At 41.9% G+C, this 18586-nt stretch overlaps 3 protein-coding genes across 5 annotated transcripts; 2 read left to right on the forward strand and 1 right to left on the reverse strand.

The window, feature by feature from the left end:
- Positions 1 to 889: 889 nt before the first annotated feature.
- LOC131447331 (double-strand-break repair protein rad21 homolog A-like) lies at positions 890 to 9925 on the forward strand. Of its 3 annotated transcripts, none has more exons than XM_058619055.1 (14): positions 890 to 962; positions 2179 to 2364; positions 4261 to 4390; positions 4575 to 4674; positions 5018 to 5124; positions 5545 to 5754; positions 6262 to 6384; positions 6517 to 6645; positions 7031 to 7254; positions 7333 to 7489; positions 7739 to 7881; positions 8159 to 8416; positions 8534 to 8617; positions 8868 to 9925. In XM_058619055.1, exons 2-14 carry the CDS (start codon positions 2221 to 2223, stop codon positions 9057 to 9059), a joined length of 2001 nt encoding a protein of 666 aa, XP_058475038.1. In that variant the 5' UTR covers positions 890 to 962; positions 2179 to 2220; the 3' UTR covers positions 9060 to 9925. The 3 variants fall into 3 exon arrangements, with proteins under 3 accessions (XP_058475038.1, XP_058475040.1, XP_058475039.1); XM_058619057.1 differs by having other exon boundaries at positions 8517 to 8617; positions 8868 to 8996; XM_058619056.1 differs by lacking the exons at positions 890 to 962; positions 2179 to 2364 and adding an exon at positions 2821 to 3423.
- Positions 9926 to 10173: 248 nt separating this feature from the next.
- Positions 10174 to 13043, reverse strand: utp23 (UTP23 small subunit processome component). The gene is made up of 3 exons (XM_058619063.1): positions 12583 to 13043; positions 11271 to 11445; positions 10174 to 10676 (listed from the first exon to the last, which is right to left on the reverse strand). Exons 1-3 carry the CDS (start codon positions 12768 to 12770, stop codon positions 10275 to 10277), a joined length of 765 nt encoding a protein of 254 aa, XP_058475046.1. The 5' UTR covers positions 12771 to 13043; the 3' UTR covers positions 10174 to 10274.
- Positions 13044 to 13303: 260 nt separating this feature from the next.
- Positions 13304 to 18586, forward strand: rnf5 (ring finger protein 5). The gene is made up of 6 exons (XM_058619064.1): positions 13304 to 13689; positions 15916 to 15934; positions 16066 to 16178; positions 16295 to 16352; positions 16452 to 16563; positions 16839 to 18586. The coding sequence occupies exons 1-6, from the start codon at positions 13457 to 13459 to the stop codon at positions 16955 to 16957; spliced, it is 654 nt and encodes a 217-aa protein (XP_058475047.1). The 5' UTR covers positions 13304 to 13456; the 3' UTR covers positions 16958 to 18586.

The raw sequence follows: 18586 nt of genomic DNA on the forward strand, positions 1-18586 counted from the left end.
TGCCTCGACTGGTTGGGGTGAAAGGAAAAAAGGGGGACAGAGGAGAGGAGGGGGAGAGAAAGGACAAGAGGGAGATGAGGGAGAGACAGAAGAGAGAGACCAGGAGCAGATAAACAACAACTGTATCAAGTTATTTAAGTTTATAAGTTTACCTGACTGTACACACACATATATACATATATATATGTATATACATATATATATATATATGTATGTATATATATATATATATATATATATATTGTGTATGTACTGTATATATATATACATATTATATATATGTGTGTGCACAGTACACGCGTGTACAATACTTGTCCATTGTGACTGTGGTACTAGACAAACATAAGACTATAAACATGAAGCACATCAAATATAAAACCATTAATTATTAAAATGACACACTAAATACATATACTATATACTTCCTCAACAGCCTTACCAGTCCTTCCTAGGAGATTAATTTTGGTTTATTCTTCTACATTGTTGTAATATTCTATTTTAGCTTGTGATTATATATGTTTCACAGCGTAGGGACAAGAAGCTCTTTGGTTTCCTCTGTGTCAGATATGTAGAGCAGAAATTGACTTGAATTCACAACCTGATTATTAAAGGTTTAACAAATTATTCAATTAACAAATGCTCTTTATTGACAGTCTTGTTTGATTTGACACTTTCAATATGAAAACACACATTAATATGTTGTTTGTTTGTCTGTGTGTCTGTCTGTCTATTTCTGTCTGTCTGTCTGTCTGTCTGTCTGTGAGTGTGTGTCTCTGAGGATGAAATGAAACTCACTCTGTCACAGTCGCTCAGTGCAGCAGCAGCAAGAGAGAGAGAGAGAGAGAGAGAGAGAGAGAGAGAGAGAGGACGCCATCTTGTTTATTTTAGACGGGAGGAGGAGGAGGAGGTGGAGGAGGAGGAGGAGGGAAAGCAGCTGTGGCCGGTGAAACGGCTGATAACCGGTATAGTAAATCCTATACATAATGATGTGTGTGTGTGTGTGTGTGTGTATTATGTAGTCTAAATATACACATGAAATGTGCAGTATCATTATATTAATGTTTACACCAGTATGTGTATTTATAATGTGAGTGAGTGTGAATAATGTGAGTGTGTATATATGCATGTATACTGTTAGTGTATAATGTATAATGTTAGTGTGTGTGTGTGAATAATGTGAGTGTGTATATATGCATGTATAATGTTAGTGTATAATGTATAATGTTAGTGTATGTATAATGTGAGTGTGTATATGTATGTTTAATGTTAGTGTATAATGTTAGTGTATAATGTATAATGTTAGTGTATGTATAATGTTAGAGTATGTATAATGTGAGTGTGTATATGTATGTATAATGTGAGTGTGAATTTGTATTTATTTACATTTAACTAGTCTCTATTTACTTTGTAACTCGTCTCTATTTACATTTGTAGTCAGAACTCTGTTGTTTTGAATCTATTATGTAGTTTTTCATTTTAAAAAACGTGTCTAATCTGAAATGATTTTTTGTGCCTATTATTTTAACCAAACTTTGATGTCTGGACTTGATTTATTTATGTGAAATAAATCTAAATATGAGTGTTTTCTATTGTCATGAAAAGTCAGCAATAGTGTTACAATAACAACAACAACAACAACAACAACAATAATAAGAAGAATAATGGCTAATGTTATGTGGTCACACTTTTTAATGTATTTAATTTAGAAGTATATACATATACATATATGTATGTACATAATGTATATATAGTATATGTATATACACACATATACATATATGTATGTACATAATATATATATATACACACACATACATATACATATATATGATATATGTATATAGATATAGATATACATATATAAATCCAGTATATAAAAAAAATTGGTATAAATAAACACTGCTGTCATCATGCCAACAGACAACTTTGGCACCCTCTAGTGGACTGAAACCACAATTCATTTTCCTTACGCTGATCCAATAAAGTCTGTTAATTTGTATCATCAGTTCAAAGAAATGGAGACTTGATGTCTCAAAGCGGTTTAATGTATAATATCGCTGTGTCCCACCCTATGGAATCATGCATTTAATAAGATCACCATACATTAGAAAGCAAATGTTCCTGCTGTTGTGCATCTTTTTCAGCGTCTTACTTAAAAAGCTCTTACTCTTGCTCCAGGTCTGACAAGCTCCCCCTCCCCTCCCACGTCCCGCCGAGTCCATGTTCTACGCCCATTTTGTCCTCAGCAAACGTGGGCCGCTGGCCAAGATCTGGCTGGCGGCTCACTGGGACAAGAAGCTGACCAAAGCACACGTGTTTGAGTGCAACCTGGAGAGCAGCGTGGAGAGCATCATCTCACCCAAGGTCATGTCTTCACACGTCCCTGTCCCGTCCTTTCACACGTCCCTGTCCCATCACACGTCACTGTCCCATCACAGGTCCCTGTCCCTTCACACGTCACTGTCCCATCACAGGTCCCTGTCCCTTCACACGTCACTGTCCCATCACATGTCACTGTCCCATCACACGTCACTGTCCCATCACACATCACTGTCCCATCACAGGTCCCTGTCCCTTCACACGTCACTGTCCCGTCACATGTCACTAACAAAATTCACTTGTATTCCATATTCAAACGTACATATTACATGTGCAGAATTGCAACTATCTTAACTGTAGAGGTTTGCAAAAAGCAGGAGAAAGTGCACACTTTTATTGTATAATATAGAGATATACTGTATAATATACATTTGTATATTGGGGGGACCTTAAACCTGATGGTCCCCTAACGGGGGGACCCTGACAGAGTCTGCGCAGCCTTGAACTTTGAGAGAATATTTTGAAGCTGGGCATCAAATTATACAGCAGAATGTGGGCTACAAGGCTATAACCTATTTTAAATGTGACAAACACAGCTCAAATAACACCTAAATGAATAACTACATATCCAACTTCGTAAGCACCGCTGCTTCAACATTTATTGCGCATTAAGCCGCATTTCTGGAGCTAACGCTCCGCCATTTTGTCCAAAACACACTCCCTACGACTGAAATGTACGGAGATCAAAGCCAAAGAATACAGACAACAGAAGTCGAGTTCACTGGTGAACAACAACTGTAAAATTGCTCTTACCTTTGATGTTTCTCTCTGGTTAGACGGACTTCCTGTGTTACATCCAAAACATTCCAGGTGTCTCTAGCTGACGAGGCGCATCAAACCCGCGTTCTGTTGTTTCTCATTGGCTAAGAAAGCTGTCAATCAAAATTCGGGTGACAACAGCGTCCTTCTATTGGCTGTAAGGAAGCCAATGAGATGTCGTCCATTCATGTAGACCAGCAAAGAGACACAGGGCTCAATGGAGCCATCTGGTGTTTGTTTTTGGAATGGAAAATAAATTAAAGTCTGCAGGAACTTTGAAACAAGGTCATAAATTGTTTTATTGAACACTAATAGTTATATAAAAGTGAAACAAGTACTTTAATACATGGTTTTTAAATACAAATGGCACAGATGTTTCCAAAATGTGCTTCACTTGATCTAACTCTCTCTTTGCAGAGACTATGTTCACAGGTTGTACTTTGATTTGAGTGAGTTTAGAGCTTATTTTCCATCATTCCAAAGAGATATTTAATTGTTTTTTGTGTGCCAACTTCATTTACTCTTCACCAGTAACATATATTTACACATCTTCACAATTCCCAAAAGTATTCAAATAGACCTTGTGGTTGCAGAGATATACTCGTGTGCAAATTTCGAACAGAGACCTAAAAAATAAGCTTAGGGCTTAAAGGTAATGAAGATAAAAGCAGAAGATGTTGAAAAGTCCATAATTTAACACGTGTGTTAGTGGATAATCATAATCAAGTGATAATATAATAATGTTGTTGTCTTATTTCTATAGTAACTGCAAAGTCATAGCAATGGAAAAATGCGGAGGATGGATTTCAACTGAATGATGTGGTTACTGTTATTGTTCTTTTTAAATGTGATTATTAAAATACTTTAATCTGGACAATAATGACATTTATTTCACCTTATTACATGACATAAGGTAGAAATGACTTTACCATCACATGACTTCTGTCCTGACACATAGTGACATGTGATATTACGCAGAGACATATGTTGATCATATTGATCCTGTTGTGTCATAGCATGAATAAACCTTGTGTAATATAACGAGCAGAATCTTTTTACACACTTATTACGTATTTATTTGACATTATTAAAGCCCCATTTTACTCTCCATGTTTCAAACAGGTGAAAATGGCGTTGCGCACCTCGGGTCACCTGCTGCTGGGGGTGGTGAGGATCTACCACAGGAAGGCCAAATACCTGCTGGCAGACTGTAACGAGGCCTTCATCAAGATCAAGATGGCTTTTAGACCAGGTTTGGTCTGAACGTCAGTAACTGTGGTGACACTGAAGCCTCTGTGTCGTCCTCAGAGTTTCATTTCTGAATGGATACTTGTATATTATAATATAGCTGTTCTATCATTATTGTGCACATATTGAGTGCATATTTGATGGTTATTATTTGATTGTGTACGTGGTGTTCCACTGTGGTGTTTCAGGTGTGGTGGATCTTCCAGAGGAGAACAGAGAGGCGGCGTACAACGCCATCACTCTGCCGGAGGAGTTCCATGATTTTGACCAACCGTTACCAGACCTGGAGTGAGTCCAGTCATGAGAACTTGATATGAGGATATACAATAGGAACACGTGGGATTTAAACATGGTTCTGCTTTTATTAGCAACAAACAGACTCTCATGGCTGATGGTCGTGCACATGTGTGTCTTTCTGCACGTAACATTGTGAATAATGATTATTATTATTATTATTGGTCTAAAGCTTAAAGCTCTACTTAAATAAATAAATGTTGGCATGTGGCCTTTAATTGTCTTCTGTCGCTGACACACGCAACAACACAAAATAACAACAAAGCACAGATTTAGTTTTTAAAGAAATTATTTTGAAAGTGAGTGCTGTTAAGTCTCAGGTGTGTTTCTGTTTCAGTGACATTGACGTGGCTCAGCAATTTAACTTGAACCAGAGCAGAGCAGAGGAGATCACCATGAGAGAGGAGGTGGGAAACCTCAACCTGCTGCAGGACAATGACTTTGGTGAGATCAAACATCACAATCCTCACGTCTTCTCCAGAAACAGGAACTCCTGTTCATACGCTTGATGTTGTTTCTTATTTTTAATAATCTTCTCGAGCAGGTTTTAGCCAGGTTTGTGTGTTCACTCTCACAGATGTTCAAATACATGCAAATGTGCCATTCTAAGGTATAAATACTTTAAGCCAGCTTAATCAAGTGAAGGAGGAAGTCAACATTTCTGACATGACAGAATTTCTTTGCTTTGATTTCAAACAGTTTTGTCTTGTTTTTCTCGTTTTAAGGCACGAGAAAAAGGAGCTTACTTAGCTTATTTTTGATTGATTTAAGACGAAATAGAGAGTTGTTTTCAGCTTCACCAGCATCAAGGCGTTTAAAATAGTTTTAATCTCCACTCACTTCGCTCACTTCTCTGTTCTGCAGCTGACTTTGGGATGGACGACCGGGAGATGATGCGGGAGGAGAGTGCGTTTGAGGTGGACATCATGGGGGCGTCGGCTTCCAACCTGCTGCTGGAGGCTGAGGGCGGAGCTAACCCCATGACGGACAAGGCCAACCACCTGGAGTACGACGACCAGTACAAGGATGACTTCGGAGACAACCCCATGGCGAGCAATGAGGGAGGGATGCTGGGTAAGATTCTGCACTTAAAGGTCCAGTGTATAAGAATTAGTGACATCTACTGGCGAGACTGCAGAGTGCAGGAAAGGACGTGAACAACTCTCTCCACTCTCCCAGTTGTTTCCTCTTTCTTCTTCGTTGGTTCATGCAGTGGCTTCATGTGGACGAAGCCGCCTACCGTCAATAATGTACATGGATTTCAGTCATTTCCTCAGTAAACCAAATCCCTCATCTCCCGGAAGGCCGGGGTATGTGAGGTTGCTCCGAGTTTCTGGATTGGAAATCTGAGTTCAGGGGGTTGTTTCTGTTGCCCCGTGACCTTGGAAATTCCGAGCTCCGACTACAAATGGAAGGCAGCATTATTACGTTATGAAAACCAAACTATTTTTATTTAAAATTCTGCCAGTAAATCCTCCTAAATGTCACACACTGGACCTTCAACTGGTGAAATAGAAGCAATAAAAGTACAATGAAATCTCTTTCCTCATGGCAGTCAAATGATCATATATCTCTGTGTAGTGGACAAGCTGCTGAGTAATGAGGATGGAGGCGGCATCTTTGACGACCCTCCTGCCGTCACAGAGAGTGTGATGATGCCTCAGGACCGCGGAGACGACGATGACGACTTCGACGCCCTCTCAGGTCCGTTAAACACAGTCTCAGCACTGGATCCTCAAGTGTGTCGTAAACTTTTGGAAATGCATGACATAAACATCCAATGTGGTGATTGTGGTGTAACTGCGGTGTAACTGTGGTGTAACTGTGTGTTGTTAGCGGGAGCCCCAGACAGTCCAGACTCAGGCCCAACAGAGCCACTGCCGGCTACGGCCGACCAGACAGAACAGGCCAACCTGGTTCACAACGAGGAGGAAACCTTCGCCCTGGAGCCCATTGACATCACAGGTAACGCATCCCTGTATTTTGTGCACATGAAATTTCTGTATGGTTGTGTGTTGTAGGCGTTGGTGGCAGATTTTGAGGCCTTGTGTATGTAATGTTGTGTGTAGCTCACACAAAAGTATCTGCGCTCCAGTTTCTGTGATGAGAAGTAGCACATACAGAGAGGTGTGGTTTCTCCTTTTGGCCACAAGGTGGAGTATCCGCTAAAGTGAGCACTGCTCAGGAGTAAGCAAGGCAAGCACATGTCCTTGAGTTGTTGTGTAGTAGATCTTGCAATCAGTTTCAATAAATTAAAAGTTGTTTATTTCAGAAATAGTATTATAATAATAATAATAATGATTTATTTTTTATGTGATTCTGTCTCTGTCTCGTCTCCTCGTGCCTGCAGTGAAAGAGACCAAGGCAAAGCGCAAGAGGAAGCTGATTGTGGACAGCGTGAAGGAGTTGGACAGTAAAACCATTCGCGCACAGCTGTCCGACTACTCCGACATCGTGACCACGCTGGACCTGGCCCCTCCCACCAAGAAGCTGATGATGTGGAAGGAGACTGGAGGAGTGGAGAAGCTCTTCTCCCTGCCCGCTCAGCCTCTGTGGAACATTAGGCTGCTCAAGGTGACACAGACGGTGTTGAGATTAACGGCCATTTAGAGAAATGAAATACTGTATCTTTATGCCCGCTCTCGTTTTAAGATGTTTACAAGGTGTCTGACTCCGCTGGTACCAGATGAGCTGAGGAAGAGGAGGAAAGGTGGAGAGGCGGACAGTCTGGATGAGTTCCTCAAAGATCTGGAGAACCCAGAGGTTCCCAGAGAGGAAACAGCAGGCCACCAGCAGGGAGACATCATGGGTAAAATACAACAACAAAAAACCCAAGATGCAATAGATTCAGCAAAGCAGCCAATCAATCCATAGCAACACCTTTACAGGAACCCCCTAAACTTTACGATGGGTGATGTATGCGTATGAGACTGTATGAGACTACAGCAATAAACCTTAAACTATCATCAATGTCACTGGTTGGTTTTGTCTAAATGTGATGTGGAGCTCCTGAACCTCTGTTGAAACTCTGCTGACAGTTATGCTTGTTTTATTCCAGACCAGACCATCATGGAAGAAGCCAGCGTGCTTCAAACCTCAGCCGTCGAGGGCAGCAAGACGACGCTGGACGACTCTGTCATGCCGCCACCGTCTTCACGAGGCTTGAAGCGCAAATCCCAGGACACAGAGCCGGACCTGCCTGTGAGTACAGGGTTTTATCCAGTTGCAGTGTCTGCAGATACAGATGCAGACTCTGTACCATCCGTACTACACACTGAGATCTCAGGAATGATAAGATCAAGTCGGACCGGAGTCGGACTTGGCGTTCTGCACATGCATCGAAGGTTTTTGTTGCACGACACCTCAGACCATCTCACTGTCCAGACCTGATACTTCCCACCAGTTAGTCAGTGTGAGGTGAAATGTCTGAGAAGACTCTCTTTGGGATTCCTAAACTCAACCATGCTCTTTGTTCTAGATGGGAGCTTTGGACGAGCAGCAGCAGCAGCAGCAGCAGCAGCAGCAGCAGCAGCAGCAGCAGCAGCAGCAGCAGCAGCAGCAGCAGCAGCAGCAGCAGCAGGGTTCTAGAGCCTGTAACGTGTCCCTGCAGCTGGAGGCTTCATCCAATATGGATTTGCCCCCAGAGGAGACCACCACTAGCATCAGCCAGCTGATAGAGTTGGACCTGCTCGTGGACAAGGACAAGAAGAAGAGTGATGATGACTCTGATGAAGAGGTGAGAGATATCGACATAAAGAACGTGTACAGTTTTTTTTTGTCCATCATGTAACTCAGCATGAACACATGAAATAAGTTTGCTTGCACTTTACACTCAGTGTTTTGTCTGTGTCAGGAGGAGGAGGTGCAGGGAGGAGACCAGGACCAGGAGGAGAGGAGGTGGAACAAAAGAACCCAGCAGATGCTTCACGGTCTGCAGGTGCGTACATGTGTTCACTCATAGACAGACAGACAGACAGACAGACAATCTATAGTCAATTTCATTGTTTCTAACACACGTGAATATCCTTCATTTAACATAAATAGACAAAAGAAATAAAGAAGGTATTATCTGAAATGAAAGGTATTAAGTGTATTTAAATCATGCAGCACAGAATATGTTATTTTACTGTCTGTCTCTCTCTGCCTGTCTCTGTCTGTCTGTCTGTCTGTCCTTCTCTCTCTCTCAGAGGGTGATGGCCAAAACAGGCAGCCAGTCGGTCGGCCTGCTGGACCTGTGCCGCAACAACAACAGGAAGCAGGCGGCCGCCAAGTTCTACAGTTTCTTGGTCCTGAAGAAGCAGCAGGCGGTGGACCTGGTCCAGGAGGAGCCGTACAGCGACATCGTGGCCACAGCCGGCCCTCGCTTCCACATCATCTAGACAGAAGACTCCACAGCACTAACAAAACACTGATTTATTGATTTATTGATTTATTTAATTAAGCGGGGGGAACTGGGAATGAATAACATTTTTTATCTTAAATCAACACTGAAAAAGAGGATTGCGACTCACTTCATTGCTAAAGTTATAAGGTTGTTCATTTAAAAAGGGTCGATTTTTAAAGCTGACATCGTAAACTGTTACGTGCACTAATTCTGACAGAAGAAACTAATCAGAAAACGTTGCACTGGAACTGAACCAAATGTAATGGGAGTGTTTGTTTACAGTGGTGTGACGTGGAAACACGTCTCTCCCTCTGCTGCATGAAAACATCAGATAGAGCATGCACTGTATCCACTTTCTGCAACAGTACCATTCAACTGTGGCTAAAAAAGTGATTTAACCAGCATTAATCATCATATTAGCACTTTCTCTTTGTAACCAAATTAAGTACTATACTTAAAAAATAACATTCTTCTCTTACAAGGTAATTCAGCTATAGATGGAGATAAAACAGCTTTAAAAATAGAAATCATAAATGCAAAGACGCACTTTTCTATTGTAGTGTGACTGACACATAAGTCACTATAAAACAGTCAAATATGCAGATTTATCTCCAAAGGAAACTACTATAAATATCATAGTTTACATATGTGCTATGGAGTTTGGACAGAGTTGTTTCCTGCATGCACAGAAAGACTTTTATAAAATGTTCTTTAACTGTTAAGAAGGACACAGTGGTATCCATTTTATGAATAATCATTTATTCATTGACGAGTGATGTATCGTCTTGGTCTAAGCTCCCTCAGCGTACATCACGTAGATCATCTGTAAAATATCCATTTATTGCTACTTAGAGAATAAAATGTTTGAAACAAAAGGTCAAGTCACGTCTTCACAGACTCTAAACTCACCATATGCCAAAAACAAGACAATATAAACAGGCAGACTTTGTCGTTGACTTCCTGAAAGGTGAATGTGATTAAATGTCTGATAACATGTTGTGATTTTATATTTTGAATGAAGGCCAGGACAAACCCTGTCTGTCTCCAAAATGTTGCCGTGTTTCTCAACAATTTTAGTCTGAAATCTGTTCAAATAAATACAATAAAAACACTTTTTAAATAGCACTTTATGAAGTAAACCTCATGTTGGTTGGGTGACAGAACAGAAGTGAATGTAATTCAATGTCTGAAGTCTTTTGTCTTGACGCCATCATGTATTTGGAACTGCAGGAGCAGACGTGTTATCGCCTCCCTCCGTCTTTTGTTTCTTGTGTCGACTTCTTTTCCTCTTCTCCCCCTCCTCTGTCTTCTTCTGTGGTGGTGTCGGAAGCCCTCCCTTCTTCTTCTTCTTCTTAAGGCAGCTCAGAGGGTTGGGGTTGCTCTGTTTCCTCTTCCTCTTCCGTCTCTGTCCATCCCTCTGAGCGATGCCCTGCTCTTGCTTCAGGCTGCGGATGCTCTGCTGCTGCGCCGGGCTCACCAGCTCCCCCAGCTGCACGGCCTGCACGTGGTCCAGAGACACCTGGCTGGGTTTGTCCAGGACGATGGTGTTGAGGATGATGTAGAGCAGAGGACAACCTGGGATCTTCTTCAGGCCCTTGGTCACCGCGTGGTCCTGGAGACGACGCAAACACACCAAACACAGCAGACTTCAGTCAGGGTCTGACAGCTGATGTGTTATACACATCTTCTTTCATTGCTTATGTAGGGCCCTGTGAGTTCCACGACATGGGAAACAGGAATGGAATTACAGAAATGAAGAAATAAAAATGGAATCAATTGTTTAGTTTACACGATGTTGCAGGGGGACGTTTTGCATGAGGGACCAGTCCAGCTTTCCTAATGCCGTCAAAAACCTCACAAAATTCAAAAATAAAGCAAATCCCCAAATGACTATTATGGGTTGTTTTGTAAATGCTGCCAGCACACAATCGACTGGACCTGTAGCACTTTATGTTCCACTTTTATTTCAACTATTACTTGGGTACCCGGTGGCCAAAGGGAATGGAATTGGGCTTGTAACTGGAGGGTTGTCAGTTAAAAGGGCTGGTGAGGCCTTGAGCAAGGCACCCACATTCCCCATTGCTCAAGTAAGTGTTGCCAGTTTATGTGTAATTCTTTATCTTTCTTTGTTTATAATGTAGAATATCAAATCAAGGACACTGTGTGTGTGTGTGTGTGTGTGTGTGGGTGTGTCATGGGATTTCACCTGTGTGGCTACAAAGTAGTGGTGTGGGTTTGTTTCCTCCAGCATGGACAGCAGACACTCTGACGCAGGGACCGGGTTCTTGAAATGTAGACAGTTTCTGACCTGAAACTTCTGCAGGATGATTTTGGCTCCGTACAGCTCCTTCCCCAGAGTCTCTAGTTCTTTCAGGGCACAGCTGATAGACAAAGACCACAGGTCAAATACAGGACAATGTCTTGCATAGATACTTACTGTATCACTGTACAGATACTACCCCTAGTGCACTGCCAGCTGGAAATGATTATCATTAGTAAAAGAAGAACAATCATTGGTCCTCTATGCAAAGGTGATGGACATTGTCAGGAACTGGACGCCTCTTTTGTTCTTGTTGATCAAAACACTTAAAACAATCTTAAAACAAGTTCAACAGGTGACAGAGAGTCTGTACACATGCTTAAGAGATGAGGTAATGGTGGTGGTGGTGGTGGTTTAATGGCAGAACATTGGACGTGAGAATCTCATCAACAAGTCTACACATTCAAATGCAATACTTATGTCTGTCCTAAAGCTGGGTGATATGGGAAAATATGCTTTTTTTTATCATTTGCCATTGATATAAATCCTGATATAAACCAAATCAGTATTTCTGTCAGGCTGGGTGATATGTCTTATAAATAATATCTGAATATTTTCAGGCTATATCCCAATAAATGAGATATACTCTATGAGGATATAAAGCTTTCTCTCACATGGTTATAACCCTGGAGGTAATAATGGACACTGAATTGATAAGCAGATTCGCTGTGTTCTTCTTTCAATGAAGTTTAAATAGATTCTGCTGAGGCATGACCTTCAAAAGCTCAGACATGCTTTCATTACAAGTCGACAGAATTACTGTAACAGTTCATCAGACTTCCATCACACACCTTCAGCTTGTTCAGAACTCACAGACGTACGCAACATAACTGGGGCGACGGTAGCTCAGTGGTAGAGTGAGTCGTCTTTCGACTCCAAGGTTGTGGGTTCGATGTGTCCTTGGGCAAGACACCGAACCCCATGTTACTTCTGACGGCTGTGCAGACAGTGTGTGAATGGGTAAGAGAGATGACTGATAGAATTATGTATGAAAGTGTGAGTGTGTTTTATGGTTTTAAATGTTTGTTTATTAGTGTACAGCACTTCGGTCAACCCGTGTTTTTAAATGTGCCTTATAAATAAGGTGTAGTGCTCACTAGAAACTTTTTTTTAGTTTTATTTTAACACATTGCTTAATCTTTAATTCATCAACAATGTTGTTTAAAAACCTGAATATTTGAAGTGTAAATGTACTCACTGTGTTGTACACAGCTGCACTTCTCCCATCAGGTACTTTGGCATCTGCTCTTTAATCTGGATCTGATTCTTCAGCGCCGCCTGACAGAACGTGCCGTCGATGAGGATCTGAAACGGTTCTCTGAGGCTGAAGTTGTATTTGTAGAAGTTGATGGTTTTCTTGGCTTTTTTCTGTCTCTTGATCTTCATGGTGGTTGGCGAGTAAAGTCAGGGTCCTTAAACACTTCAAACAGGTCACGTTTTCAAACGTCCGTTAAAGATTCTGATGTTTCTGTCTTTAACAAATTCAGCGTGCTTTTACTCCATATCCACAACACGCTTGCGGTACGTACTACTGAAGAGTCCGACCGGGAACAATGACAATGGTTCCGGTTGTTTCAACACCCAACACCATTAAAGATCTTTAAAATGATCGCTGAATTTAGCCATTTCTAAATTTATAATAACGATAATAATAATAATAATAATGAAAGTATTGTTATTAATTGATGTTATTATAATGTATAACTTTTATATATTATTCAACTTCACATCAAATAAACTACAAGCTCGGCTACAACATCTTCCTGTACAAACCGTTTGCACTTGACAATAAAAGAATATCTTACACTATTAATTAATGAATACATTTATTTATGTATTTGTTTTATTCTCCCCGTCCCTCGCCTCGACCACTCCCCTTGTTTCCCGGAAGCGGAAGTGTGCATTTGTAGCACAGTTGTCGCTGCAGCAGCGCCGCCGCCGGTCGCTTCGGTGGTGACACTTGTTACCTTTGACTTTAAACCGTGCGTGTCAACGCTAGCTCGGCTCGGACCCGTGTGGGCTGGGTTAGGCCGGTGCTTTACCTTTTCTTGGTGGCTTGAACGGGAAATATAATGGCGGCCGCGGATCCCCGGTCCTCGAGTGACGGTGGGGCGGCCAGCAGAGGAGGATTCCCGGACGCGGAGAGCAGGAACGACCGCGACGGGCCGGGCGGCGGCGGCAGCGGAGGCGGCGGCGGCGGGGAAGGAGAACGGGAGCGGGACCGGGACCGGGCCACCTTCGAGTGCAACATTTGTTTGGACACTGCCAGGGACGCTGTCATCAGTATGTGCGGCCACTTGTTCTGGTACGAGACTACACGGAGAGGAGGGGAGGAGGGGGGGGTTGTTTTGGTGTGTGGTTGTTTATGTGAAGTTCAGTGTAATATAGCGGGATGTTCGGCCTCATGAAAGCGTCACACACACACACACACACACACACACACGCACACGCACGTACGTAGCAGTGATGCGTTCAGGTGCAAGTTTTCTCTGTGACGAACAAGTGGTCTTTGTCGTCACGTGTGATCATCTGTCCTGGTCTTGTGATATATTGTGTGATATAGGTCATAGGTCACTGTTGCAGCCTTGGTCACTCACCCTTTGTGTGACTCATTAATCCTGCTGTTAGACGTGAAAGACGCGGATCACGTAGTTACTGGATAACAGGGGTTCATTCTTAAACACTGGAGATTAAAGGTCAGATTTCACACAGTCAGACACGACTGTGCTTTGTGGTAATGATTCTGATAGAGAAACTGAGCATTTTACCTGTAACCATATACTGATGGGATACCAGTGCATTTACAAAAGTACCATCTTATCACAGAATTAAACCTGCTGGCCTTCCCTCATTCAGTGGTCAGCTAACTTCATTCTCATTCAGGAACATGCTGTATGTGCCAAAGTTCATGAATATTGGACGACATATTAAGGGAGTGCTATGGAGCCAATGTGCCACACCCAAGGATAGTATTTACTCTTTTGAGTCTGTTTGACAAGTTTTGTGAGATTTTCCTGGAGGCCTCAAACATGTAGGGAGCCCCTGAAGGCACCAGCACCAGTATTGTATGTGGGCATGATGTCTGGGAGACCATCCACTGCATTTCCATTTGTGTTTGTGTGAAAATGGCAGTCCGGGAGTTAGTTTAGCTATATTTGAACCTGGGACTTCATTATAAGGACACTGCTGCTGCTCTACTTGCAAGTCGTCACAGTCATGTTGTGTCTGAAGACATTTTCACACAGAAACACAAACTGTCTCCCAGACAATCAACGGTTTTGAGAAGTGGACATGACAAGTCGACCTTAAAATGATCCCACAGTGCTCTAAGAACTTGTCATGGTCAGTGTTCTCATTTTCCTGGTAATGCATACATTCAATTAAACCACTACACAACCGTGTGGCCCCAGTGTAAATAGTTAGTAGATTAATATTCTCTTATAAATGCGACCATTTATGAACACACCAGTATGTAGCAGGAGCATTTTGTGCATCCTTCACCTCTCGTCCGTAATTGTATTCAATCGTCATTGAAAACTACATTTATGTACAACTCTCTATAACTGCTCGTTCCCTTGTGTTTTATTTCAAAATCAAGATTTGTAGGCCTGCAACTAACAATTAGTTTCATAGTCAATTAATGTTTGGTCCTTAAAGTATAAGAAAATGTTTAAAAATATTGACTCAAACCTTGAATTGACGATGTTCTCAAATGATTCAGTTTGATTCGTTTTGGTTTGTGATATCGAGCAAAGAATCCAGAACACGTTCACATTTAAGAAGTTTGAATTATTAAAAAAAGGCTCAAACTGATAAATCGATTCTCAAATGTTAATTTAGTAATTGATTCCATAGTTAATCTTTTTCAACATCATCAGCACCACAGTGTGTCTGTGTGTATTTGATTAGGGAACAGTTTAAGTGTGTGTCATGAACAGTAACACAGTGTGTAGTTGTGTTGTGTGTGTGTGTTGCTACTCAACTATACATCGAGGCACCTGTGTTGTGAGCTGATGTAACGTAGTCTCCATGTTGCACGCGTGTGTGTGTGATGAAACTACGATGATGAAACTATTGGCAGGAAAGAACAGAACTCTCAACAGTTACACCTGCTGCAGCATGTGTACATAAACATGTGTATATATATATATGTATATATATATATATATACATACATACACATACTGAGTCATAAATCAAATCAATATATCTGGATATTTTTCCAGATGCAGAGCGCGCTGCACATCATGGACAAAGACGCTCTTACGTCTTAAGTTGTCCTCCCAATCGTTGACTTTGATGTGAACGCTTAGAATATTTAGTTAATGATATTTCATAAATGCATTCAACATAATAGATATGAGGATTATTATTATTATTATTATTATTATTATTATTAAGTCATCACAGATTCCTGAGCTGCAGGTACTCGATGGTGATGTTCCTCCATCTTTCCTGAAGCAATCAGTGGATCTTTTTAATGAGGATGTAAATTATTAATAATAAATCATTTTTCTCTGTGTCTCTGCAGCTGGCCCTGCCTTCATCAAGTGAGTATTCACCCTCTTCGACTTCCTGTTGTTTTCTATTGGTCAGAGCCTTTTCTCGAGGAGCCTGATAGACGCGGACTAAAGCTGGATCTGTATTGTAAACGTGTCGTCGTGTTTTTCTCTCCTGTCAGTGGTTGGAGACGCGGCCCAGCAGGCAGCAGTGTCCCGTCTGTAAAGCAGGCATCAGCAGAGAGAAAGTCATCCCACTGTACGGCAGAGGGAGCTCCAGCCAGGAGGACCCCAGGTACACTGTGCAGATCACGTCCTCTGTCTGGTTGTCTGTCTTTGTGTGTTTCGATGTACGCGTGTCCCTGTTTTACAGCAGGACGTCATTAAAGTTCCATCTGTGTTTGTGCTCAGGTTAAAAACTCCACCTCGGCCTCAGGGGCAGAGGACCGAGCCAGAGAGCAGAGGCGGGGTCAGTCGCGTTCTCTTCTCACTGAGCTTCTCACTGAGCTTCTCACTGTTCACAGTGGTGACCACATCTTGACGTGTGTTTCTGTGTCTCTGTGCTCAGATGTTCCAGGGTTTTGGAGACACCGGCTTTCACATGTCTTTTGGCATCGGCGCTTTCCCCTTTGGCTTCTTCACAACAGTCTTCAACACCAACGACCATTTCCACAGAGCAGGTAAACGTGAGGCTCACGCTCGTGTCAGCTCTTTCATCCACTCTCAAGACCATGGTGTCATAGTCCCGCCCTCGCTGTCAATCATCTTTGTCATTGTCGTCTTCCTCTTCTTGTGTTTGTGTGTGTGTGTGTGTGTGTGTGTTGACCTGCTGTGGGTCGACAGATGAAAATGAGCTCTTTTGCATGTGAAATGTCCCTTTTTAAACAAATAAAAGTCAGGTTTGTGGTCATGACAGAAGTCAATAACCTGTACATCCTCTTCTCTTCTCTGTCAGATCAGTACGCAGGTGATCACCAAGGCAACGGGAACCTCAACAACGGCAATAACAACTGGCAAGATTCCCTTTTCCTGTTTGTGGCCATTTTCTTCTTCTTCTGGCTGCTGAGTGTGTGATGGAGGAGGGATGAGTGAATGAGTGAGTGAGTGAATGAATGGATGAAGAGACAGACGAGTGGATCAGCAGGAGTGCAGACACACACACACACACACACACACACACACACATAGATTTTCTAGCAGTGTTTGATCCTCTCAACAGGAACAAGAGTTATCTGCTTCTCTTCCTCCTGGAAAATTCTGGTTTAGGATACCTGACACAGACACACACACACACACACAGACAGACAGTATTATGTGATCTGATTCTTTTTTTAGTGTGTGTGAAGCACTGCAGAAGAGACGTGTTTGTGTGTGTGTGTTTTGGTTGACCTCCCTCCTCTGAGTCGGCAGTTTTGTTCCTTAAACATCAAGAGGAAGATGTCGCTATAGCAACCATTTCTGGCCAAAGAGTCGTGGAGCGGTCGTGTATCATGTAACGTGCTAGGATTCTTAAAAACTGAGTGATAAAGGTAACAAACATAGCACAGATGGATGCATTTTCATGTTCTTTTGTCTTAACAGAACCTGCCATTGCACTGTGACGTCATTCGTAGGTGGCGCTGTGCGTAACGTTCAAGAGAAACAAACATGTTGCTCCTTTTATTCACAACAAAAATGGAGATTAAGGAGAATATTTTTGGGAGCAATGTGAGAGTAAAAGAAAAACAATAGACCTCTCTCTCACACACACAGACAGTTTGACAGTTGTCTGTCCAGTCACAGCAGGGAGACACTAGCTATGTTTACATGAGCAAAATTCCAACTCTGTTGTTTACATGGACACAAAATGAAATGATCACATTGTGGTGTGTGTGTGTGTGTGTGCACATGCATCAAGAGTTCAGTCAGAACAGACTATTGTGACACGTGCAGTGTTTGTAATTATTAAAAGAAGCTTCACTTCTGCAGTAAACCAACACTGCACGTGTCTGCTCGTCCCCTCACTGTCCACCAGAGACACCACACCGCCATGCAATATTCTCATCATATTTCAACAATACTGAGTATCGTGTATTACTACTATACTATACTCAGTGAGAGTGAGCACTTGGCACCATCTAGTGGACGGAAATATCTATTGATTTTTTTTTTTATGCCAATCCACAAAGAAGTTTGACGTTTCAAGTAAAATTAAAGTCATTTATCACTTTATACTAAAAATAAAGTGATACTTGTTGTCTCAAAGGCGATATTTGACGTTAACGTGGATCAGACACGTGATGTCATGAACACAGTCAGCATCTCCCGGTCCTCTCGTCGATCAGAGTTTGACGTGTTTACGTGACACGTCACCTGTGTCCATGTAACCATAGCTACTGAGTTAAAGTCAGTGCAGTGTAACAAGTGTTAAATAACCTGAGCTCCAGTGTGATTCTCAAATCTTTCTGTCACAGTCGACTAATTTCTTTTCCTCACTCTTCGTGTCCGAGTGTGTGTACATTATATATTTGTATATATGAATATTGTAAATGCTGTTTTTACATGTTTGACTGGACGAGCAGCCGTAGAGACGTACGAGTTAGCCTCATGATGCTTTTGTAAAGCAACAAAATCTTTGGTTCTTGGTTTCAATAACTTTTTTTTCCCACTCCAAGTTATTAACTGCTCTCTCAATAAGTGAAATAAATGTCACCATAGTGAAAA

Source organism: Solea solea, chromosome 20, assembly GCF_958295425.1.
Source record: "Solea solea chromosome 20, fSolSol10.1, whole genome shotgun sequence".
Classification (NCBI taxonomy): Eukaryota; Metazoa; Chordata; class Actinopteri; order Pleuronectiformes; family Soleidae; genus Solea; species Solea solea.

What these genes read in the sequence shown, in the direction of transcription:
- LOC131447331 (XM_058619055.1), top strand. Translation starts at nt 2,221, where the DNA reads ATGTTCTACGCCCATTTTGTCCTCAGCAAACGTGGGCCGCTGGCCAAG. An exon ending in AGAGCATCATCTCACCCAAG is followed by an intron (nt 2,365 to 4,260) that starts GTCATGTCTTCA and finishes TGTTTCAAACAG; the next exon opens with GTGAAAATGGCGTTGCGCAC. An exon ending in ACACAGAGCCGGACCTGCCT is followed by an intron (nt 7,882 to 8,158) that starts GTGAGTACAGGG and finishes TCTTTGTTCTAG; the next exon opens with ATGGGAGCTTTGGACGAGCA.
- rnf5 (XM_058619064.1), top strand. Translation starts at nt 13,457, where the DNA reads ATGGCGGCCGCGGATCCCCGGTCCTCGAGTGACGGTGGGGCGGCCAGC. An exon ending in AGCCAGAGAGCAGAGGCGGG is followed by an intron (nt 16,353 to 16,451) that starts GTCAGTCGCGTT and finishes CTCTGTGCTCAG; the next exon opens with ATGTTCCAGGGTTTTGGAGA. An exon ending in CGACCATTTCCACAGAGCAG is followed by an intron (nt 16,564 to 16,838) that starts GTAAACGTGAGG and finishes CTTCTCTGTCAG; the next exon opens with ATCAGTACGCAGGTGATCAC.
- utp23 (XM_058619063.1), bottom strand. Translation starts at nt 12,770, where the DNA reads ATGAAGATCAAGAGACAGAAAAAAGCCAAGAAAACCATCAACTTCTAC. An exon ending in GTGCAGCTGTGTACAACACA is followed by an intron (nt 11,446 to 12,582) that starts GTGAGTACATTT and finishes TTTGTCTATCAG; the next exon opens with CTGTGCCCTGAAAGAACTAG. An exon ending in ACTACTTTGTAGCCACACAG is followed by an intron (nt 10,677 to 11,270) that starts GTGAAATCCCAT and finishes CGTCGTCTCCAG; the next exon opens with GACCACGCGGTGACCAAGGG.